This window comes from Polypterus senegalus, chromosome 1, assembly GCF_016835505.1.
Source record: "Polypterus senegalus isolate Bchr_013 chromosome 1, ASM1683550v1, whole genome shotgun sequence".
Classification (NCBI taxonomy): Eukaryota; Metazoa; Chordata; class Cladistia; order Polypteriformes; family Polypteridae; genus Polypterus; species Polypterus senegalus.
This window is the reverse complement of record NC_053154.1, coordinates 233806526-233832359: the sequence shown is the minus strand read 5'-3', so window position 1 is coordinate 233832359 and position 25834 is coordinate 233806526. Positions and strand designations below refer to the sequence as shown.

The following is a 25834-nucleotide window of genomic DNA, read 5'->3' as shown; positions in this document are numbered from 1 at the left end:
AGGTCAACATTTGGTTTTCTAGAGTTGACATATGCTCATTTTTTTCTTGCATCATTGCAAATATAATGGGACTTAGATGTATGAAGCTAGTTGACTGATAATATATTTTTAAAATAAAATTAGGAACATAAGAATGTCTGTTGTTTGGACATATGTTTCTTCACTTTTCAATCTGCCTTTTCAATTCCCTAGCATAGAATCAGTCCTGAAAATGAAGGCTCCCAATGTGTTCTTTACACCACTGAAATAGATAACTGACTCATTGTTTTTAAATTCACTGTAACACTATAAAGTGGCTTTTACAATTTGCACTGAAAATTAATTTACAAAATGGTTAATATCAAGAAACAAAAAGAAATGCCTCTCATATACACGACATAATTGCTTATATAGAGAAAATCTAGTCTGTTCTGGGAATCAAAGCAAACAACGAGGAAAAATGTTTCACTGTGTTAGTAATAATCAATCTATCTATCTATCTATCTATCTATCTATCTACAGTGGTGTGAAAAACTATTTGCCCCCTTCCTGATTTCTTATTCTTTTGCATGTTTGTCACACAAAATGTTTCTGATCATCAAACACATTTAACCATTAGTCAAATATAACACAAGTAAACACAAAATGCAGTTTTTAAATGATGGTTTTATTATTTAGGGAGAAAAAATCCAAACCTACATGGCCCTGTGTGAAAAAGTAATTGCCCCCTTGTTAAAAAATCACCTAACTGTGGTGTATCACACCTGAGTTCAATTTCCGTAGCCACCCCCAGGCCTGATTACTGCCACACCTGTTTCAATCAAGAAATCACTTAAATAGGAGCTGCCTGACACAGAGAAGTAGACCAAAAGCACCTCAAAAGCTAGACACCATGCCAAGATCCAAAGAAATTCAGGAACAAATGAGAACAGAAGTCATTGAGATCTATCAGTCTGGTAAAAGTTATAAAGCCATTTCTAAAGCTTTGGGACTCCAGCGAACCACAGTGAGAGCCATTATCCATAAATGGCAAAAACATGGAACAGTGGTGAACCTTCCCAGGAGTGGCCGGCCGACCAAAATTACCCCAAGAGCGCAGAGACGACTCATTCGAGAGGTCACAAAAGACCCCAGGACAACATCTAAAGAACTGCAGGCCTCACTTGCCTCAATTAAGGTCAGTGTTCACGACTCCACCATAAGAAAGAGACTGGGCAAAATGGCCTGCATGGCAGATTTCCAAGACGCAAACCACTGTTAAGCAAAAAGAACATTAGGGCTCGTCTCAATTTTGCTAAGAAACATCTCAATGATTGCCAAGACTTTTGGGAAAATACCTTGTGGACTGATGAGACAAAAGTTAAACTTTTTGGAAGGCAAATGTCCCGTTACATCTGGCGTAAAAGGAACACAGCATTTCAGAAAAAGAACATCATACCAACAGTAAAATATGGTGGTGGTAGTGTGATGGTCTGGGGTTGTTTTGCTGCTTCAGGACCTGGAAGGCTTGCTGTGATAGATGGAACCATGAATTCTACTGTCTACCAAAAATGAAGCGATCTTGGGTGCTGCAACAGGACAATGACCCAAAACACACCAGCAAATCCACCTCTGAATGGCTGAAGAAAAACAAAATGAAGACTTTGGAGTGGCCTAGTCAAAGTCCTGACCTGAATCCAATTGAGATGCTATGGCATGACCTTAAAAAGGCGGTTCATGCTAGAAAACCCTCAAATAAAGCTGAATTACAACAATTATGCAAAGATGAGTGGGCCAAAATTCCTCCAGAGCGCTGTAAAAGACTCACTGCAAGTTATCGCAAACGCTTGATTGCAGTTATTGCTGCTAAAGGTGGCCCAACCAGTTATTAGGTTCAGGGGGCAATTACTTTTTCACACAAGGCCATGTAGGTTTGGATTTTTTTTCTCCCTAAATAATAAAAACCATCATTTAAAAACTGCATTTTGTGTTTACTTGTGTTATATTTGACTAATGGTTAAATGTGTTTGATGATCAGAAACATTTTGTGTGACAAACATGCAAAAGAATAAGAAATCAGGAAGGGGGCAAATAGTTTTCACACCACTGTATCTATCTATCTATCTATCTATCTATCTATTACAAAATCAGCAAAATTGCTGAGTGTAATAGATGGGCATATGCATTTCTGATTATGTGCTGAACATAAAAATGTTTAAATAACTGTAGGGGTCTCTCAAATTTTTAAGTAATGTAAAACAAAGGAATTATGTTTTATCAAATAGCCCATTTCTCTCCTTAAAAAAATTGTCAGTCTCTTAGAAATTAAATAACAGTGACATTTTGAAGTTTACAGAACAACTCCGCAAACAATATACAATACATGAAATAATATGATTAGGCTTATGTGTGCAGATTAGAATATCTGTTCAAAGAGACTCTAAGGGCTTTAATTTGAAAGGCTATAGTTCTGATTTACTGTGTAAATACCATTAAATTCCATGAAAAAGATCACTTAATGGTTCAATCTCATATAGCAAATTTTACCTGAAGTTTTGTCAAAATAGTGTAATCATTTTTATTTTTTAACCCTGGATCTAAAAGGCAAAGCTTAAGTCAAATAACATACAGTAATGTAGTTAGCTGAAGCAAATTACACAATGTGCATCTAGTCATTTACTAAACTGCTTGACCTGAAAAAAAAAATCTAATCTCTAATAGCTTCTTTTTAATGTAAGCCACTCTGTGATATTCTTTTGCTTCTTACAATGCACAGCCAAAACAGCTGGTTTAGTAATGATTCTTTTAGTACTCTGCTACTATTTATAATTTAACTTTTTTTGTATATACATTTTGTTAAGATGAAAAATAAGTATAGGAAATGCTGCCTAAACGCAACTCTATATATTCTTTGCTTTTAGCGTCAGTCGTCAATAATTGTCGTCAATTTACTAGCAGTCTGGTCGTGCATCTCTTGTTGAAGGAATGGGAAAAAAAAATATAAAACACTTTAAAGCACAGATGCTCGCCTCTGCTGCTGGACTTTAAGACACCTTTATGCTGAAAGCTTGTATATATCCTATATTCAGCTACATATCAAATATAGTATTACACAACATGCTATTTTTTAAAGCAAAATGAAGAAACTTTGACAAAAAGGAACCTGCTTACCTTCCTTAGTCTTTTATGAGTATCTATGCTAGAATATACAGTATTATAGCTAGTAATGAGAAGAAATTTCTCCAGATTCTATCAATTAATTTCATGGTGTAAACGAAGATCTTAGGCAATGATGGGAAAACTATCTCATAACAATTCAAACAAGGAATTGAACACAATCATTCATAATATTCACTCTTTGTTGATCAGTGCAAAGCAAGATATAATCATATTTAAATTGTACATCAGGCACATTTTCAAAGATTTAAAACACCAAAATATATCAGAGATTGGATCCTTACTGTTAATAATGGCCTCACTGGATCATATGTTTTGGGATTATTCTAAAGTAAGATCATTTTATTAAATATATTTGCTTTTTTGTCAGGTAGTATAAAATTCATCATTTTCCTTAATTCTTCAATTGCATTGTGTAATGTAATGCCAGATGAGGTAAGATCATACAATAATGCATGTATTGTGATTTCTTGTACATTATTGTTCACATACTGTTCACATTAAGATCTATAATGCATTTCTGTTTTAGAATGTTATACTGGCTGTGTTTTGATTGCATCGTATATATTTTAATGTGGTCTTTAAGCTCAATAAAATGTAAAACTAAAGTAGTAATGACATCAATTTCCTTTTAGAGCTGAAATGTTTATAATTAATATATCCATTCCATCAGACCAAGACAAATAAGGCAATAGAAATGAAGAGGTAAGCTAAAAGCGAAGTGGTTTCTTAAAAAAATAGAAAAAAAATAATACTAAAAAAATACTATTCAGCTGTGAGTGTGTAGTATTCTTCAACAACCTACTACCATATTTTAATAAAACACTATAAATTCTATATTTGCTGTATGGATGTATAGTTCAAATATAATTGTAAATTCAAAGCTCTTAAAAATACATTTTTGTCATTTTTGGTCATAAAGGATTTTTTTTTCCACGGGCAGGCATAAAAAATATAGACAGCACTGGATATTTTGTAAGCGTAAATATTTTGTTTTGTGTTTACTGTTTTGTTGAGTTGCCACTGATAGTTCATGCATAATTTTTAACAGTTACAGCCTGCTGCTGAAGAGAAGGAATGTATTATTTATTTCTATCTATTCACTTACCTATTATTATCTATTTTATAGTCTGCTACAGTTGTTTATTTGTCCTGCAGTTGAGCTGTGTTTATGTATGTATATTGTAAAGTGCGAGTCCCTGTCTTGCATCCCAAAACACAAGGCTGAGTCTCAGTACTTTAGCAAAACCATCTTTATTCAGCTTGAAACAGGAACAGCACGGTTATTTGTTGTAGTGGGATCTACCACTCTCCTATACACAGACACGGCAATAAGGCAGGGTTGTGGCCAGATCAGTGGCCAAGTAATCTTGTTCCTTGCATTTATAATGTTCCTTGCAACACCCATCGACGACAGCGCTTATAGTGTGACCATGATCAGCTTGGATTTGCTTTCATAGCAAGCCACTGCGGCGCTGGGAGCCTGTGGTTGCCCCTGCAATGGATAAGCTGTCTTCCGCAGATGTGGTGATTATGCTTTGGGACGCTCTTTGGCGTGTTGTCCCGCTGGGGGGGAGTCACAAAAGAGTTTAGAAACCTTACAATATGTTGCACCATGGTTCTGGGAAATGTCATTTAATGCCACTATATGCTATAATTCTATATACAGTATGAATGGTATGACAGAACATTGCAGGTACAGCTAATACATGTGCCACAGTGAGAGTGTACAGTAATCTAACAGTTAATATTAAGTGCAGGAATAGGCATGCAATTGTTTGTCTTCAGCATATATAATAGAACAGAGTGAGGTTTATTAAACTTCTTACTGAGGAAGTAAAACAGACAACTTTCAGTCAAAAATAATTTTAAAGAATGAATCAACTGCAGTGTTCGTCCTTAGTAATTATTCAGATTTGCAGAAATTACCACATCTGCTCCTGACATACACTACAGTAGAGTTGAAGCATGTCACCCACATGTCTTCCCTCAACAGCAGCAGTGGAGTAGACTCCAGAAAGTGATTTTTTTTTCCTTTTTACATTCATCCCTACTCTCAAATGTGTGTCAATAGTGGATCTGGTTAAACAGAAACTCATTCATGCAAATAGAAACAGCATTTGTATTCTTTTTTTCATACATCATAAATCAGAATCAACCACATGGCTGAAATGTTCCCTGTGCTAAGACTTTGGAACAGGTAGAGGGCAAGCAATAGCATCACCTCAAAATTACAACAAACAGTATGTAGCATATGTAGTATCTTAATGTTGACAAAGGTGCTTCCAGGTTTACTACTGAAAAATTAACAGTGTTAAATTAACAACATTGTTTCCATACGTATATATATAATTTTAGGGATTTAAGAGTGAAAGTGACATTGGTTCATGGTGTAGGTGAGCGATGGCTGGCCAATTTAAAAGAAAGCATCAAATAGGAATTTCAGATTGCTGGTTAGTTGGTTTAAACATTAAGGAAGAAGGTGAAACACAAGAATCAAATACTAAATAAGAATACGGCAATTCTCCACTCAAAATCAGATTAGGCAAACTCATCCTTCCAATAAATTCTCAATCAATCAATTCTCACATGAAGTCTCAGACCAGGATTACCTAATAATCAGGTGGAATTCAACCATTAAAACCATTATGTCTAAAAACATGGAATATTTTGCATAATTTTTATACATCTACACATTATAAAGTTTTCCTCTTAAAGGAAAACTCCACCAAAAAATACGATCTGCTTCTCCTTATCATTCATTGTCAAAAGTCTTATTTTCACTTCCAAAATCAATCATATGTGACTTATATTTCCTGTTTATAATGTACACAGTTATTTCTGGAAGTAAAAATACGTTTGTAAAAAATGCATGTGTTTTGCAAGTTTTTAGCAGAAGACTGGATAACTGACATGTGTATTATACAACACAAATAATATTAAGACTTTTTTCTTTTTTCCATTGATATTTTTTGTATTGTTTCCCATTATTTAGCATTGGTCACCACTGGTTTATGCTATATCATAAACTTTTTTATCTTGATTCTGCATGTGATCATAAGATTAGAAATTTTTCTTGGACATTGCTACAAAACTATATGAGGTTGGTAACATTAAAAATATTTTTGTGTGGAGTATTTCTTTAACAACATAATGTTACAGTGGAGCTTTCAGATTATGTTAACTATTAATTTTTTTTTTTTACACATTTTTATTTTTATGTTCTTTTTCGTATTTGGTAAGAAAAATAACAAACCGTTCTTTTGTTTTGCATATGCTCACGAAAACAAAGTTAGAATATATTTTATAAATATTACAATTTCTTCATCAATAAAAAATGGATTTTGATCTTGTAATGTTAGAAGTACTGTTAATTCAATTAATCACAAATATTTTTATTCTAATGCTCCTACTCCTGCCTAATGACTTCGATTCAACCTGAAATCTTGTAGTTCACTTTCCCCTGGCACAAACCTCTAAAGAATGGCACCCAGTTAAGGGGTAATGTACTATATAACCTCATCATTACTTAGGACTTTTCCCGAGGAACAAATTTGAGAGTCGAAAAAAAATCACCCTTGAAGTCAAACTCAAGTTCCAGTGGAAATTATGTGTATAGAAAAGAACAAACAGTATATCCCTACCTCCTGTATGCATAGTGAAGAATAAATAGTATATCTCCAACACCCATGGCAGCTCCGGCTCCTGCCGTTCAAACAAATCAATGTTCCAAAGTTAGACCTGATTGCAATTCGCCTTGTTGGGAGTAAAGTTACATGGAAGCTCCACACATTTTCATTGAGCCTAACTCAATTTACTGTAACTACATAGGCTAACAGATGAATAGATGAGTTTTATTCAAGTGGTAATTGACAGCCATCACTTTAACAATCAAACTTTTTTTATGAGGATTATGACCTTGACCTTCTCAGGGGGTTGTGAGTCATAGGGATCTTTAGGGTTATATTCTCAAGAGATTTGTGATAATGGTCAGGTTATCTTTTGCAAACAGATCTAAGTGGCAGTACCGGACCAAAAATAAAAAAAAATCTGTGATTATAAACATGTGTGTTTAATTTTATTCCTATTAATCACCTAGTCACTTTCCCAGCTTTTATTTCACCAGTATTATGATTTGGGAAATTCTGGACACTTAAGAATTCATTTTAAGTTTAATTTTTTTGTGTTATTTTAGATGTATTATTTATTTATTTTAGATATTTTTCATTGTTTTTGCATAACCATTTTCATTTTCCTTTGCATCACCATTTTATGTGTTTCAAGTATTATTGGTAACAATGTCTTGTTGCTATCTCCTGATGGCAGCAAGTCACAATGCATGACATCATCACCACACAAATTTTTAGCTACTGCTGTGGTAGTGTGGAATTCAAGATTGTAGATAGTGTGAGAAAAACATTTTGTGTTATTAAGATAGTTTAAAATCTTTTCAGAAAGTCAAGACTTTGTAAGTTTTTTTTAAACTAAGATTTTTGGATTACATATTGGGTATTGATGTTTCTGTTCATTTGCAAGTTCATTTCCAGGTCCTTATTAAACTTTATCTTGCGTTCTTATTGGCAGCACAACTAGACTCTTGTTACTCTTGGAATATGAAAAGGTAAAACTAAGAATGCAGTTAAACATTCAAAAGAAAATGAAAGTCAGTTTATTGTCAGATGAATGCATAAGTATAAAACTGAACTTCTGCATGCTATTTATCAAAAGGTTACTTTTAGCTACAATTACGACTTAGTCATAGTAAGCCTAAAGTCAGAATATGCTACATCATAAATTCTTTGACTGTAAACAGTATGTCCTATTTATACAAGTAATAACACAGAAGATCGTCTAGCTCTTTTAAAAAAAAACACAAAAATCACTGTTTTTCTGACACTATAAATTTTAAAAGAATATCTCAAATAGCATGTACAATATTCACTCTTGTGTAAAATTCAAAATGTTCATCCATTTCAGTATCATAGGAACCAACACAATGCTGACAACTTTGGACATAAGATAGAACAAAACAACATAAGCCATCACAGAGCACACTTGTATATACAGAGCATTCAGAAAATATTCAGACCCTTTCACTTTTTTCACATTTTGTTATGTTGCAGCCTTATTGTAATATCATTGACTTGTGTCAATGTAATATTTGTTTTTTTATTTGTAATGGATTTGCAAAAATTTCTAAAATCCTGTTTTGCTTTGTCATTCTGGAGTATTGAGTGCTGCATAATGAAGGAAACAATTAATGTAAATGATTTTACCACAAGATTGCAACATAACAAACTGTGGAAAGTGTTAAGGTGCCTGAATACTTACTTAATTCACTGCATATTTACACTCATTAATAAATATCCAAATTAGATTTACCGGTTAATGTAATTCTTGTGATCTAAATCCCTTTTAGTTTGTTTGATGTCTCTTTCTATGCCCTTTGTGCTGGGTCTGGGTTCTATGTAAGGTTCTTCATACTCAAGAATTCAAGCATAATATTTGTTATCACCTACATCTAATGTTCATTTTCACCTTTCTTAATACAATGTCATTATTATTTCTTATGAGAATCACCATTTTGTGTATTTTCCTCCTTCTTTATCGACTCTTTCTGCTTGCTTTTTTTCGCTCTTGCTACACCTTTTAACATATACCCAGTATTTAAAATATTTTTTTACAACTCCCGCTTCCTTTTCTCCTGTTTCTATACAATTTTCACAAACTTCAGACTGCATTAAAGTTGATAACATTGATCATTACTCTTTTATCCAATGAGTGATATTAGGATTTGAAATTTTGGAAATCTACACCAGTATTTCTTTCTGTTAATCAACCTGGGAACATTTACTGTATGTTGAGCCCTACCACAAAATATCATTTATAACAGTGCACATTACATTGATCTCATCTGAGTGGATTTGATATATATCCAATGTAACGAAGAGCTCATAGAATATTGTATGAATTCTCAATACTGTGAGATGCAGTAGTAGTCATCCTGGGTAGTCCTGAGCTAGTAACCTAAATTTCCTGTACTCTATCAAGATAACCAGTAAAAATCTTTATAGTTTTTCATTCCATAAAAAACCAGGAACATGTAATTACAGCAATTAATAGCTTAACTAAATACCGTTAAAGAATAGCAACCATTTTAACACTGTTCCTGGTATTTTAAAAAGAAGTTATACAAATGTATTTTTTCATAAATACAGTATATACTGTATATGATGCAATAATATAATGCATGTAAACATATATAAAAAGAACACCAATAACGTTACTTTATTCAATTTTGACTAAAAGATGAATTAAATGAATCACCAAGCATCTAGTGAAAACTGACAACTACTATTTTTTCACAGCTGGATAAAGTTACTGCTGTTTTTCAATTCAGTGCATGAAGATGTAACATTATTATTTGATACTTCTTTATTCTCAGCATGCACAGAGTTCAATGGACGACACTGCCTTTAATAACACACTGAAGAGGTTACCTCATGACATACATGCAGTTACGGAACCGCATGTATGGCAAGTTCTTTTTTTTTTTCTTGCTCGCTCTCTCTGGTTTTGCATGCTAACTGACAGTCCTGGTGACTGTTGTTAGTCAAAATTTCATGAGGCTGACACAGTCCGTTTATGAATATTTAAATGCAAAAGAAATTATGAAAATAGCACATTAAAATTTTGATCTTTACTTTAAGTATGGGTAACATTCAGAAGAAGATATCTTTAATGTCATGATTACTACATAAAAAAATAAACAAGAGAATTACCTTACAGAGATGGTTTGCTTTTGTCACTAGAGTCTGATAACAATGAGTGGATTCACATTTATTCATGTACCGGTTTATCCTGTATTACGCTAGAAAGTACATCAAAAAGTGTTAATGGTTTCAATATTTAGCTGCTGCAGGGAAGCTCTCTGTAAAGGAGAGGGGGGAAAATCCAGCTAATGGCTGTGTCTCGCCATTAAAATGAAAAGCTTAATGCATCTTATAATCAGAGGACAATTTGCAAATCATTAAGAGAAATGTAAGATTCCATTAAAATACAAATCAAGACTCTCTCACTGGACTAATAATCTTTTTGATATTATTTTGCATTTTACTATGTCTGCTCCCCATATACAGCCACTGTAAATGATCAGTTTGATTCAACCTGCTATTTACCATAGCCCACCACTTTAACGAGAGCCGAAGAGAAGTATAATCTGCTATTCAGAGCAGGTACTAATGAAGAATTCCATATATTCTGAAATTTAATTAAAACCCCAAAGATTTCAAATTAGATGCAATTTGAAATGCCTGGGGCAGAAATACATGCACTTGCGTGGCAAGGGTATCACACTGAAAGTTGATATCGTAATTGGTCTTGATGTATTTTTGTGTTGCCAGGCTGAAGCACAGAGCTCATAACCATATAAAAATTCTCTATAGATTACCTGCTCATTGAAAATGCCATCACTCAGGTAGTTCTCTACTAAATTATCATGCTACTAAAATGCACAAAGTGATTCGAAGAGGAGAGTGGCACAGCTGGCTGACGCTGCCAATGAGTTATGCATGCGTTGCCTCTGCCTTTTTTCCTCCTAAAATATGCTCAGTTGAATATTAAAATATAATTGGCATTCAACCTAAGTATCTTAAACCATTTTGTTATTTTCTTTTAAAATGATTTTGCTCCTCCACAGTTATCATTTTCAAAGGAGCAATTCATAGTCTAATGACACCAAGGTAATCAAAAAGACTTTTATGCACTGATATACATCTTGAAGGAGGACGAAGAGTTTTACATGTTCTCCATTTAGAGTGTTAAAAAAGCTTCTTTTGAGTACCTTTTCTTCCTGAGAATGGAATCAGCTTTTGAAACTAATGAAACATATTTTTATATAAAAAAAAATACCAGTATAACAAGTATCGTATTTAACTTGCAGAGGACACTAGATATTTTCAGTCATGAGGAAAGCCAATTGTTTTTGTAGCCTGATGACAAAGCAAATAAAATTTTCCCTAATAAGACAAATATTTATAGAAAATGTTGTCTCTCCCTTAATAGTGTATAAGCACAAAAGCACATTCAACATACTGTATGTCCTTGTGTCCATTACTGCCAATTTAGGTTTAACTGACAACAACTCTGAATGGGAATAAAAGGAAAGAAAATAAAGGTCTGAATGCTTGCATGTATGTGATTACACACAGTGTCTATGTTAAACCTATTATCAAAAACAAGAGGGTTGTTAGACATAAAGCACATTTTCTTACTTCATCAATCAAAAATATTTTAATTATTCAGGTATCTGTGTTTTCCCAAACAGTACACAGTATTTCCTAACCAGTCAAATAATCATATCATCTGACCTCTTCATCAGTACATTCACAGTAGGACACTATCTTGAAAAAAGATTTTAAATGCATTTAACAATGCAATGCCACTCTGCCTATCAGGACATTCTCACATAAAATTGTAAAATATGTAGCTGCCAATCACTTAAATTTGAATTTCTTGTTGACAGGGATGTGATGCTAGAAGATGGAAGCATGATAACTTGTCATTTCAGGGAAATGTTGCGTTGAATAGTGTCAGCATCCAGTAATTTGGTAAAGCCCTTCAATTTTGAAACATGTTTTTTTTTTCTAGTATATGCAGAAACATGCACAACAATTTTTAGTTTTACTTTTCAATGAAAATGTAGTGATACAAATAAAGTGTGGTATACTTGAAAAATACATTTTGTCTAATAAAGATGTAAACAACATAACTTGAAGTAATTCAACAAACAAAGATGTGGTTCTTTTTGAACAGAATTAGAATATTATGCAGCAAGTATTAATGTGCCATAATAAATATGGAAATACTGAAACTTGAAAGATGACTCAATCCGTGGCTTACCAATGTGGCTAATGTTGCAGAGAGACTGATTTTGTTCTAACACATTAATGTTTGTAATGAAAGTTGCAATATTGGCAGAAATTCTACATAAGAATTGACAGGCATTGTACTAATAAGAAGTGGTCTCATTTACCATCAAGATAGATATACTGTGTTGTTAACGCCTCTGTGTGCCACCCTGACATAGAAACAAACTACAAAAAAAACCCTAAATAAATAAAAAACACCAGGGAGGTGAAACAGAAATGGTGTGGTGTTACATCGCAAAGCACAACAACACATTAAACAGCCATACAAGCTCCAGAACATTGTAAGATGTGGTGACTGCCAAATGCCAACCATCCAAGCATTGTGCTATTTACATACAACCTCTTCTAATGTGTACAGTTGAGCTTTTGTTCTAGCTCATCTCCCAACTCTAAAGATAAATACAGTAAGTACCGACAAAGCTTTTTGTTCTATTTCTGTGGAATTTCAGGAATAACAACAATTAGGAACAACCTGGAAAGATTTGTGATTGTCTTTCCAGTACTCCCACTGGTGGTCCCAGGCCCCCTGCATGCCTTTGTCCGTATACAGTATACATGTCAATGACCAGACACCTTAAGCATTTGAGATATCAGCTGCACTACATAAGAGCCCTCTGCTGCCACACTGTAGTTTGGAGAAACTCTCCTTAATCTCTGCTCATCCTGTAGTGAGTGAAATATACAGATTAACTACATTTTGAGCAGTTTCTTATGTCTGTGTTAGACTGTGGGTTGAAGTGAAGAGGGCAGGAAGAAAGTGGAGTAGATTTATGTTTGAGAGAGTGGTGAATGATAGCTGGTACTGGTGCTGGTTTAAAGATACTTGTTACATCTTTAATTGAACTGCTCCATACTAAAAGCAATGACTATGAATTTGAGCCCAACTGCACAGTTTCTCATGACTCTTGTGGATACAGCTATGCCTTTTATGGCTTGGTTTTGTGTTTTTTAGGATACTTTCCGGATGGGTACAGAAAAATGTTGGGAGGCAGAAAACAAGCATTTTCGATAAAATGTCAAAAGGCAGAATACAAAAATGTTTTGATTCATAGCCCTGTTGTAGAGGGCAAAAGGGAAAAAACATTCTATATGTTACTGTTGGAGGATGGCAGCTACCAATAATCAGACGTAGCCTTCAATAAATTGTTTTCCCTACAATGAATGTCACTGAAAGTCTCAAATTATACCAACAATAATGAGAATAAGTGATGCAAAATTCTTTGCAACTTGAATCAAGATTTGCACTCTAAAACTCAGAAAAATGGGTTATGGAAGTTGAAGTACTGACGCAACTTTATATTTCCCAGTATAGAATTTCAATTTTAGGTCAAAATCTCTTTGCTAAATGTGGTATGTAATTGTTAAACGGTCATGTTACAGAACAAAATACCTCATCCAAAGATGAGCATGAGTAATTTAAGAGAGTGTACAGAAATGCTATAAAATCTATGGATTTAATTTACAAAATAAATGTTTGTCTGGCGGTAATCAACCATTGTAGTGACTATAAAAGGAAAGGGGAGGGGGGTTCCATTTATTCAAGGACCTAAGAGAAAAACACAAAGGCACTGTAATGAACACTTACCCACCTGGTCATATTCTCTGAGCTGCAAGGAATACTATTTTTTATACACTGGACTTACATAATGCTTATTATCAGAAACTCCTTTTCAAGAATAGTAGGATCCTGATCAGATTCATATTCCATGAAGGTTTATTTGGATTCAGGAGGATCCCAATTTGATTGAACTGCAACATATTTCTTAAAATGTTAAGGTGCACAGCCCTCTACAGGATGCTTACCCACTTTTGCTTTATTTCCTCTAAGTCTGGAGATGGACAGCTGCTTAATGTATGTATGGAAAAACGGAACAATGACTATTGGGGTATCTGACTTTAAAGCCCTAAACTTGTCACAACATAACATGAGCATGACACTCTCAAAGTTGAGCTCATGTTAGACACAAGATTAGGTTAAATACGTACTATTCCATATTTCTCTTTTGTTTTCTGACCCTTTTTAATCTCCTCCCGACTAGCTAGCCCACAATACTGTCATGATAAGTTTGCATGCATAAAGGGTTTCAGACACAGTAATGATGGCAGTAAAAATCATCAGGACATATGCTGCCAAACAGGCCAGCAAGCAAAAAAAAATTGCTGCAAGGATCTTTTCAAGTCAAAAAGAGAGAGAGAACTCATTCATAAATGTATTGATATACTGTACATTTGTTAATGTGTTCTTAGTTCAAAGTAATGAATAGTTGGTGGTTCCATATGCCATTAATTAAATAAAAAATGAACATACATAGATTTACTTGCAGCTTTGAAACAGCATTTCAAAAAGAGCTGGTTCTTACCTTGATTCCTTCTTTTGCCAGTACAGACTCTGCCTCGCCATTACACTGACTAAAGCAATTATAGAAAATGATAATATACTGTAGTCTCCTTATGTTACCTTGTTTGGCTCCAGTTTATTTTGCCTGCCTCTAACTTTTGTAAATATTTGAAAAGGTTCTCACATATCAGATTGGGCATGAGCATAATTTTGCTTATTAGTACAGAACACATTAAAGCACAGCAGCCAATAAATTTACACTGGCAAGAATTCACAGAGTTTTTCATTTTGTAAATGATGTTACATTTTTCTTGCTTGCCAGCTTCTTTACTCTGTTCAAAACAAAAGTCTTAGTTATGTCATTTATTCTCTACAGACTGCTAACAAAGGAGTAAATAATTACTTTCATTTGGATAAATGACTTTACTTTTTGCAATGATGTAAAATTAATAAAAGCTGCTTAATGTTAGATAATTGTCACAAGTCTGTAATAGAAACCTGAGTAATCTTTCATTCTAAAGGTTCTTTCCCTTTGGGTTTGGCAAAAGGACAGATCAGTCTAACAATAAGCTCATTGAAAGTTTATAGCCATTCAAATGCACTCACTTTTAAAATTTTCAGCCAACAAATGTCAAGAGTCAAACTGCATCATTTGCATCACCTGTGCCAAGAAATATGTGAAGCTAATCCAAAACCAACACAGCCACTTGGAACTGACTGGGATTACAATCCTTGTAACTTACTTTGTGTTATCTGTGTTCATTTCAGGCATTATAAAACAAACTGCAGAAGTGTGGGGAGCTAAAGAAAGAAGTGGCAGCCAAAGTAAAGTAGCAGAAAGCCAAACCAAAACACTTTTTCAAAAAAGTATTTGTCTCTTACAAACCTCTTTGAAAAATAGAATGATGAAAAGCTGGGAGAGGAAGTTTCTCAACCATCTGAGGCTCACAGAAATAGGCTTTGATCCAGTCCACACACTGTTTCAGCTGGCCCTTCATTTCCTTCGGAGCGTCACACACTACACAAGTAAAAGGGTCCATTTCAGTCCTGCAGGAGTGATAACATGTGTTTGTTAGAAATCATCAAGAGTCTGCAACAGAAGAAATAAAATCTTAAAAAATACAAAAGCTCTTATCAAAAACAATAGTGTTACTTCTATCCAGTTCAAGTCTACCTTATGTGTTTCTTTATATCTTATTTTAGCCTCATTGTGATTAATCACAAAGTAATAAACACTTTTATGACCAGAAGAAGCACAAATATTATCTATGGTGAAAATGTAATGTGAATCACAGTCCATGTTAACCCATAAATAAAGCAATGAGCGTACCTCACTTCAGCAGGAACAAGGAAACACATAAGAAATAACTGTTTACGGAATAGAGAAATATACACGGAGATGCTGGTAAAATTCACCTTTCAGAAGATGACACAGCTCAAGTTTTATTGAAACAGCTAAGCAATAAAAAGGTAAATATCCTTAAGTGGCTAAGTCAAATTCCTGACTTCACCTTTAGCAAAAATACATGGCACAACATGAATTGTGAAGTTCAAAATGTTGTCCCAGAAACCTAAGAGAGCTGAAGCATTGTCTCCAAAAAATCTGAAAACATGGTGCAAATTAACTTAAAATAATTTAAAGCTCTGACTGAAGATAAAAGAGCCTAATCCTATTTTTAATTTGAGGACTTTAACTACTGATATCATGGTCTAGTCTCTTTGAATCTGTACTTAACATGCATGCCACCTAAGGGAGGGTAGTATGCACTGTATCATGAAAATAGTGATGATGGTTTCTGTAGGTACCAGTATAATATATCAGTGTATAGTTTACAGACTGAAACTTTTTTTAATAAGTCACAAACATATTACTGGTTAAAGTAATGATTAAAGTAGTTAACTCAGATGGATCTTTTATCCATTGAAATGGTTGTTAATGCTCTGCTACTCAAATATATTTGACTGCAGAAGTTTTACAATGATAACAGTAGAGCTTTGCTCTCTCTCGCTCTCTCTAACTCACTTACTTATTACCTCACTCGCTTACTCAATCATGCTGCAGCAGCCAAGCAAACACAGCACAAGACGTGGTTTCTTCCTGCCATCTCTTCCTGTATGGACTGACTTACCAATTGAGTTAAACCACACAGAGGCTGGGAGAATGCGCTGATTGCCACACCCACAACAAGACAAACCACCCGGACTGGGACCCAGTGTGAGGTTTTTTACAGTGGCTGTAGTGCCAATCCTGCCACCAACCCCAAGGTTTCCCTGCAGGGCTGGATGCAGGTTAATGTCACATCCAGGATGAAGCGATTGGTGGTTAAGGGTAGAGTGACTTCTGGTGTTTACAGGATTTGAATTAGCATCCTTCTGCTTGCTGGCTCAGATCCCTTGACTCAGAGCCACCACTCCACCCACAGCAATCTAGGTAATACTCTGAAAGGAGTAGTATCATTTATTACAAACAGCTCACATACAAGTCGTACACAAACACATTGACTTTAAGACACTAATGTAATAATTTTTAGCCTATAGGTAATTTTTTTTTCAAAATCCATACTTAAAGAAGAACTTAAGAGATCAAGTGGTTCCTTGCTACTAATGTTGTCTGATTAATATCAAACTCCATCTTGTAGGTGGTGGCCTCACAGGGTAACCTCATAAGGCTTCCTTAGACTGAGCTATATCAGGTTATTGCAATCACCTAGAAACCAGTAGTCTTCTAGTTAATACAACCATGTCATGAATTGTGTTTTGCAATTAATAAAACGTTTGTTTTTCTTTTTATTATGATCATCCACTAGAGAACAATGGAAATAATGACAATTAGATGGAAGAATTATAAAAGGAGCTAACTAAATTGAAGAAACAAAGTAACCAAAAGAACCACCTGAACAGTATACCAAAACCAAAGGGTTGAGAAAAATTATTCCCAAAATAAATATTGTAAAATGACCTCACACTAACTCATCTTCTTCAGTTCCTCACTAATCCTAAAGATTTCAAAAGTTTGTGAAATGATTCAATGCACGATAAAGAAGACATCATCTTAATGACATAAAATGTAAAATAACCTGCAAGGAGTATACTAGCTGTAAACAATAAGGGTGAAGACAGCCATAAAATGGTAGCGACCAAAACAAAACAAAATGGTGTTGCCATAATAATGATAGAATAAATAAGCAAATTCAAATGGACATAAATAATATTTATAAACATCTAACAGTTTTCACTGGTGTAAAAAATAAGCTTAGAGCCGAATCATGTTTTCTGATCAATAGATATTATGCCAAAAATTCAACCACTGATTGTGCAGTTTTGTGGCCTATTTATTATATTTAAAAACCAGGACTACATTGCGCACAGTTCACATTTTGGGCTTTTTACAAAAAAACAAAAAAAAAAAATCAGTTCTGGAATCTTTATTGTTGGCATTAGGTACTCATTTGGTTTAGGCTTTGGATAAAAATTAAAAGAAAAATATTCTTGGATGTTCTCTGGAAGTAAACCTTGATATTGGTAGTGAGATAAAATATTGATGAATTTAATGTAATTACATTAAATTTATTTGAAATAAAATAAACATTTATATAATTTTGCTTATGACCCTGAACGGGATTAGGCAAGTTTGAAAATAAGCACATCATTGTTGCCTTCCTGCCAGTGTAGTGTCTGAAGGAAAGACATGGAGATGGAACTGGTTGACACCTGACTGAAGCTTTCTGTTTTTGCTTTCCCTTTCCAAATGTGCACCCGGCCCGGACACAGACAGGCGGACATGTTGTTAATCACCACCACACGTTTATTATATACAATATTTACAATACTCAAGTGCCACACAAACCCCAACACAGTCCTGGCCACACAATGCCTTCTCTTCGGGCCGCCTCCACACTCTCTTCTCCTGCCTCGTCCTGCTTCCACCCGACTCCAGCCTTGAATGAAGGGAGGCGGCCCCTTTTATCCGCACCCGGATGAGCTCCAGGTGCTCCCCGGCAATCTCCCGCTGACACACCCCAGTGTGGTGGAAGTGCCAGTTGTTCTCCCGGAAGCTTTCCAGGTGTCCCTGCTTCTCTTGCTCCCAGCACTTCCTGGTGTGGTGGAAGTGCTGAGGTCCAGGGTCCCCAAGGCATTGAGGTGCCTCGTGGCGGCGACCACGGGCCCCTACAGGGTGGGGCTTCCATGCCCTGAACCAGTGGCCCCCAAAGCAACCAGGAAGGCGGCCCCCACGTGATCCCAGATGGGCACACACCCACTTCCGGTCCTCCAAGGTGTCCCGGCTAGGTCGTGGCCCCTGACATCCTTGACACAAAATAATCTGCACGTAGTGAGTTGATATTATGCACATGATTTGTAAACACGGTCTTGCTTTTTGAATACTTACATTAGTAAAATGTGACTCCATGTGATAAATACACTGTAATTTAATATACATATTTTTGAATCTCATACCCATTTTTGTTTGTTTTGGATTGGTGTACTATCTATACTTACATGTTGATACCCATTTCAAAAAGGACGTTTTACAATGCCCAAATTCTCTTCTGGAATGCATACTCTTTTTTGGCTTCCGACTGGTCTTATTTTTTTAATAAACATAAACCATTCTGCAAAGAGTTTAGTTTACATATTTTCCCACATATGAATCCAGGAACTTAAGGCCATTCCTGTAGTCCAAACATATACTGTACTACTATGTGCATCAGCAAATCCAGAAAGTTCCTTTTAGCCCAGTGCTATTTTGATTGGCTACCCATGAACCTAAACTAGAAAAAGCAGGTTTAGAAAACAGCTAAATCGGCAAGACCAAGGATTCTGTTTGAAAACTACAATATGTTTGAAAAATATGTCTTTTCATTAAGTTTGACTGAGTAAAATTACTTATTTCCTTAATGTTATGTATTATGAAGCTCTAACCCTACAAATTGCTGGTAAAATTGTAACTTTTTAATGCATTAAATTAATGTTTGTCCTAGTTGAAAGTTAAAAATGTGCTTATGAGATACTGGAAAGATTAAGTAGATTGCCACACACTAAAAATAATAATGTCACAGACTGGGAGAAACTTAGGTACTGTCACCTAACAAGTATTATTCTCCTGTACTATAGTTAATTCAGATTGCATACTTAAAATATATTATTGTACATTCCTTTAATTTGTTAAAATAAAATTGACAATACTTGTACACATTTCTGCCCATTAAGTACTGTGCCATAGTTGCCTTTTTCAACCTAAGAAGAATTAATTATGTTGAATATCCAATTTTCTGGCCTATGTAAATATGTACTTTGTAAATAAATTGGAAACAAAGTTTTATTTGGAAAGTATCCTTAATTTTCAGCTCAACTTGAGTGTCGGAGGTTGTCCAGTCAGTTGAATTACTTATTTTTACAGTGCAGCAGAGATTAGAAAAGGACAAGCTGGGGTCTACTACGCTTAAGTCCACACATAGTTTTGTCTAAGTCAAAGTGCAAACTGAAAAATAAGTTAAGAAAGTCAAATTTCAGTAACTAAACCTCCCACCTCCTCCCACAATCAAAACACAAGTTTGGTTGTAATGTATGGGTGCTTCATTTTGCATGCCTCTTTGTGCCCAAATCGGGTGTTACATATTTATTTGCGCCACAATGCCCAGCACCCATTCAAAAGCAACATGAATTATATAATATTTAAAAAAGTGTATAATGTTCAGAAACATGACAAAATTAACAATACAGTTGTCCAACATGTTCCCAACACTTAATAATAACTTCAGTATTTCCCAAGTCATTGTGAAGTTATTTCTTCTCAATTTGCTACATGAAATTGTGTTTAAAAGTGAAACATTTCTTACTACATTAGAAAAAAAAACCCTAGCCTGTTCCTCTCTATTATTTTGGAAGTGAATGGTACCAATATCCCAACATGAAAACAAAGCCTTAAAATTAACCAAATATATCCACTTTAAAGGAGCAAAGGTTTTGATTTAAGAAAACAAGCCTTCAACATTTTTAAAACATGCTTGTGACAAAAAAAGTAAACTGGAAATAATACATTTTATCACAGACCCTTGGTAATATTTTCTTGAGGTAAGGATATGTTTCCTGTTCACTTGGAAGCTCGCAGTGGCCATCTTGGGTGTTGTTGCAACTCTCACCACCCACCCCTTTTGCTGAATTTCCAGAGTTTCACCACTGCAATTCTATTCGTTTCAAGAATCATGTTCTGTTGCAGCTTTTAAGAACAGCTCAAATCATGTGATTATTTTTTCCTAATCAGTGTCGTTTTCAACTATTACATTCATTGTTATTTATCATAGCCTGCGGAGAAGTGATTCATAAAGACTATCAGAGCAATGGTGAAGTGTACTTGGTACACATAACAATAAATTTGAACTGGACTGATTACACTGCATTGCATTGTTTTTTATAAAAGGCTTAGATTTTAAAAATTGCCAAGCCATCTGCATATTATTACTAAGATCACAAGGCCAATCAACACTCATGATTATGCACCTTCCCTGGGATGTCATGTGTATGCACGATAAAAAAAATACTGCAAAAGTGAAAAAGGCAAGAGTACGACAGAGCCAAACCACGATGAAACAGATGGAGCACGATACAAATCAATTATCGACTTGTATATGGCATGCTGCCTCACTCTTGATAAGAATATAGTAATAACTGAGCACAATGTTTTTGAGTGATTAAACTCACTGATACTCATTGATACCAATCAGTTTGTAAATGCATGGGGAGAAACTGCAAACTCAATGCAGACCTTAGTGCTTTAACACAGGAATTACAGCTCTGTACTACCAGTCTGCCTGTGCTAAAACATCTGTATTAAACGTTTTAGACTTCAACATAGCTTGTACTAAATGTATGCCTATAACATTTACTTCTTGTCACTTAAGTGCAGGCTATGTGCTCAGTCTTTCTCTCACTAGACCATCGAAGCACAAGCATGCATAATGATACCAAGAGACAGCGGGCAATATCTTTGTGTTATAACAAAATAAGCTTCTATATCCTTTTCACATATTAAGTAAGTATTTCCTAGTTATGTAACAGACAGCAATTCATATCTGGATATCAATATTGAATAATATCAATACCAGCACTTGGAGATAACTTTTTGAGGTGAAAAATACAGTATATGTTGGAGGAAACTGTGTCCCTAAGGCTAAAAAGTTGCCATGACGAATGATGAACCATGAAGTCAGGCACATAGCTCGTCTTCTTTTAAAACTGCTAGATGGTTTGCTTTCTCTTCTTCCTAAAATGACAATGGGTCAAGATGTGGATCAAGGCTTGATAATAACACTTTTGACTAAAAAATGTTAATATTCAGAAGGTTTCAATGGTTTTGTTTTTATGTTGGGACCCTGGTACCCTTCACCCCAAATATAAAACAAAAGAACTACCTATGCATATTTTAAAATGTATAAAAAATGCTTCACTTTAGAACCAAACTTATATATAACTACATTGTGAAGAAATGACTTCTACTTGAAGAATACAAGACATTCCCATTCATTCATCCATATCACTCCCATTCTGTACAAACTGCACTGCCTCCCAGTGTTTTCTAGAATTCATTTTAAAGTTTTGGTACTTACTTTCAGAGCTTTGCATGGACAAGCTCCTGAATACCTAACCAGCCTGCTCCAATGCCATACAGCTTCCTGGACTCTAAGATCTGGGCAACATGACCTTCTCGTTGTCCAATGCACTCGGCTAAAAACCAGTGAGGATCGTGCCTTTCAGTCTGTGGCACCAAGACTATGGAATAGCCTGCCTTGTGGTCTGCGTGGAGTCGAGTCTGTTGATTCTTTTAAAAAACAACAAAAACATTTCTTTTTAAACTAGCTTTTAATCAGTGCTGAATAGTTCCAGTTTGTTTATTTATTGTTTTTATTGGTTTTGTTTATGTTTTGTTTTAACTGTTTGTATTTCTTCTGTATTTGCTGTTCAGTACTCTGTGACCCTTTGTCTGTGAAGGGCACTATATATATAAACTACTACTACTACTATTCCTTAAGAGTTCTCAACTTTTAAAATTCTGAATGGGACACATTTTACAAAGTATATGTTTTTGACTCATAATTTGCCTCAATCAAAAATTCCAAAATCAATTTCAATAGGTTGCCTAATCTGGGTATTAGGAATGCAGTTGTGTTTTTTTTGGATTTTCAATACATATATACTGCAGTCATTCATTAGCAGCACTGTAATTTAAGCTTTGGTAAGATAAACTTGTTACAAGGGATTATATTAGGCAATCAAATTTCATTAACTAAATTTTAAATTCTCAGTACTTTTTAGAACATTTCTTAATAGAAAAAAACTTCAAAGTAAAGGAAAAATAAAGTAAAGTTTAGGTGGGTGTAATATATATATATATATATATATATATATATATATATATATATATATATATATATATATATATATATATATATATATATATATATATATAAAAAGTTAAACAGTACTGAGTAAAAAAATCCATTCCAATTTCTGGTGCTTCAGATGTTTGTCCAAGAAGCTCTTTGGGTCTTGAGAAAGAAATTCAGAATGTTTCTTTTCTCTATGCCTGGCAGCGTTTTATTATTTTATTTTTTTATACTCCTTTATGTACATAGAATTCCCTATTCATTTCTTGTGTAACGTGAATTGCTTTGAAAAGCAGTGATGCATACTGCAGGCGATGATAGGCGCTATATAAAAGAGCAATCGATTTTTACTTCAGTATGGTAACCTCTAGTCCATACAAATGTAGCATGTACAGCGTACATGGTGGCAGACGTATTAACTCAACAATGATGTCCTGTAAATGGATGAATTCATCATCCACTGGGCTAGATCTACTGTCTACCGTGCCTTGTTTATAATACCATTTGTCACAAATGACGCCCACCCATTTTATACATCACAGCATTTCAATTGGATTCTTGGAATGCTGCATTAAACATTAAGTTCACCTTCAAAAAACAACCTCTTTGGAGTATATAAGGTTTTCTTTTTTGATGTCAGTGAAATATATTTTGTTTTAACAGTATTTTAAAGAGGCTATAAACTTAATTTATGTTTTTTACCCTTTGATTAATAAACTCCTAATAAACCACATCTTAATACTTTGCATTCTTTTTCTTTGGCAGTTAAATTAAAAAAAAATACAAAACTTAAAAAAAAAATCTCACAAACTGTAGATGAATAATTTAGTCCCCAATGATTAAAAAACAATTACAATATGCAGAGCTATCAGGTTAAATTTTATTCAAATGCTGGCTGCACTTGTGTTTTCTCCTATTTTTTTCTATCAATGAAACCCATGAGGTTTAAACATAATTCATTATGTATGAGGCCCGACTTACAGTACTTGACTGTTGATTAATAGAAAGTTTGCAGTATGTACATTTGCAACACTGTTTGAATACAATGCACCAACTAATTCTTTTTGCGGGCTAATTATTTACAAAAATGAATTCTAGAAAACAGGGTTTTAAAACACATGCATCCACTCTGAAAGTGGCCCAAAGGACAGTGTGGAATGAAGATTTCTTACTCAATTTGACAGCTTCAGAATCTGGTTATTAATAGTATAAATCTGGCAGTAAATGACCTAACAGCCTTTTCTCCAACCTAAGAGTCGATTAGGGTGTTAATTTACACCATACATAAATTTAGCTATCTTGCAGGATTGAAAAAAAAGACTTCTCACTAGTGGATGTATGTGTGAGTGTGTATAGACATGTCTTACTTACATGTACATGCAGATATGTGAATGTAAATGTGGCAGTTATCAGCAACTGCACGTAAAAATAGATATTACCAACCATGAGGATAGAAACAGGGTATAGGCATTAGGGGCCAATGTGGAACTTAAGAAACTGTAACATGTAAAATTTTGCATACTGACATAAAAAAAAAATGCTAATTAAATAAGAACATACATTTTTCTGAGATACATCTGCAAACCAATCCATTACACTGCATTTGCTCTGTGTTTATTTACAGATTTACAGATCTGTATATCATTGTTGTCTGACAGCAGATGTACTGTGATCAGCTCTGACAACCCCATGACTCGACCCTTAACTAAGCAGGTTTACAATATCATGTTATTGATGTATTTTGTTGATGTTGACAGGCATCTTACTTATAGAAAGCTGTGAGTGGTATTTGGTGATGCTCTGGATTCAACACAGATAGAAATGACCAGGGGAGGGTTTTATAGCTAAATTAATCTGCATCTATTCTTTTTTTTAATTCAGTATACAGTAATCCCTCCTCGATCGTGGGGGTTGCGTTCCAGAACCCCCCGCGATAGATGAAAATCTGCGAAGTAGAAACCATATGTTTGTGTAGTTATTTTTAAATATTTTAAGCCCTTATAAACTCTCCCACACTGTTAACATTATTAGAGCCCTCTAGACATGAAATAACACCCTTTATTCAAAAGTTTAAACTGTGCTCCATGACATGACAGAGATGGCAGTTCTTTCTCACAATTAAAAGAATGCAAACATATCTTCTCTTCAAAGGAGCGCCGTCAGGAGCAGAGAATGTCAGAGAGAGAGAGCGAGATTAAAGCAAACAATCAAAAAAATCAATACGTGCTTTTAAGTATGCCGAAGCACCGCGATAAAGCGGCATTTTATAGAGGAGCGTCCGTATCCACTAGGCAAACAACCTCTGTGCAAACAGCCCCTCTGCTCACACCCCCTCCGTCAGGCACAGAGAATGTCAGAGAGTGAGAGAGAGAGAAAAGCAAACAATCAAGCACCGCGTGGGAAGCATATCTTATATCATTGAGGAGTTTTAGTTAATACGTAATACATGCTCTGATTGGGTAGCTTCTAAGCCATCCGCCAATAGCGTCCCTTGTATGAAATCAACTGGGCAAACAAACTGAGGAAGCATGTACCATAAATTAAAAGACCCATTGTCTGCAGAAATCCGCGAACCTGCGAAAAATCCGTGATATATATTTAGATATGCTTACATTTAAAATCCGCGATAGAGTGAAGCCGCAAAAGTCGAAGCGCGATATGGCGACGGATTACTGTATTCTGTTACACAGTAGTATACTGAGCAGTCTGATGGTGGGTGGGATTGTAGTTTAGCACACTTTGTCTGAACGTACAGTATGTCTGTGCAGAGTTCTCCATTTCTCTGCATGATTTTTGCTTCTGACACCCAAATCCCAATATAGACTTGTAAGGTAATTTAGTAAATGCAGGGCTGTGCATTTTGGTGTGTAAGTATGTCCTGTGATTAACTGATGCCCTATTCTTCGCTGGTTTCTGCCTGGAATCAAGCTCCAGCTCTCGTCAATCCTAAAAACTGGATTAATTGAGTTCATTAATTAGATAGAGGGATGGATAAATAAGAAACCCTTTAACAGTATATTGATTGTTGAGAGTCCAATCAGAATTTAGCT

At 34.8% G+C, this 25834-nt stretch overlaps 1 protein-coding gene across 2 annotated transcripts in view; it reads right to left on the bottom strand.

Moving 5' to 3' along the window:
* mgmt (O-6-methylguanine-DNA methyltransferase) overlaps positions 1–25834 on the bottom strand; it is a 440783-nt gene that overhangs the window by 85462 nt on the left and 329487 nt on the right. For both annotated transcript variants that reach the window (XM_039770185.1, XM_039770177.1), the window contains exon 3: positions 15290–15450. In XM_039770185.1, the coding sequence (XP_039626119.1) occupies positions 15290–15450 (161 nt within the window). The remainder of the gene's footprint in view (positions 1–15289; positions 15451–25834) is intronic.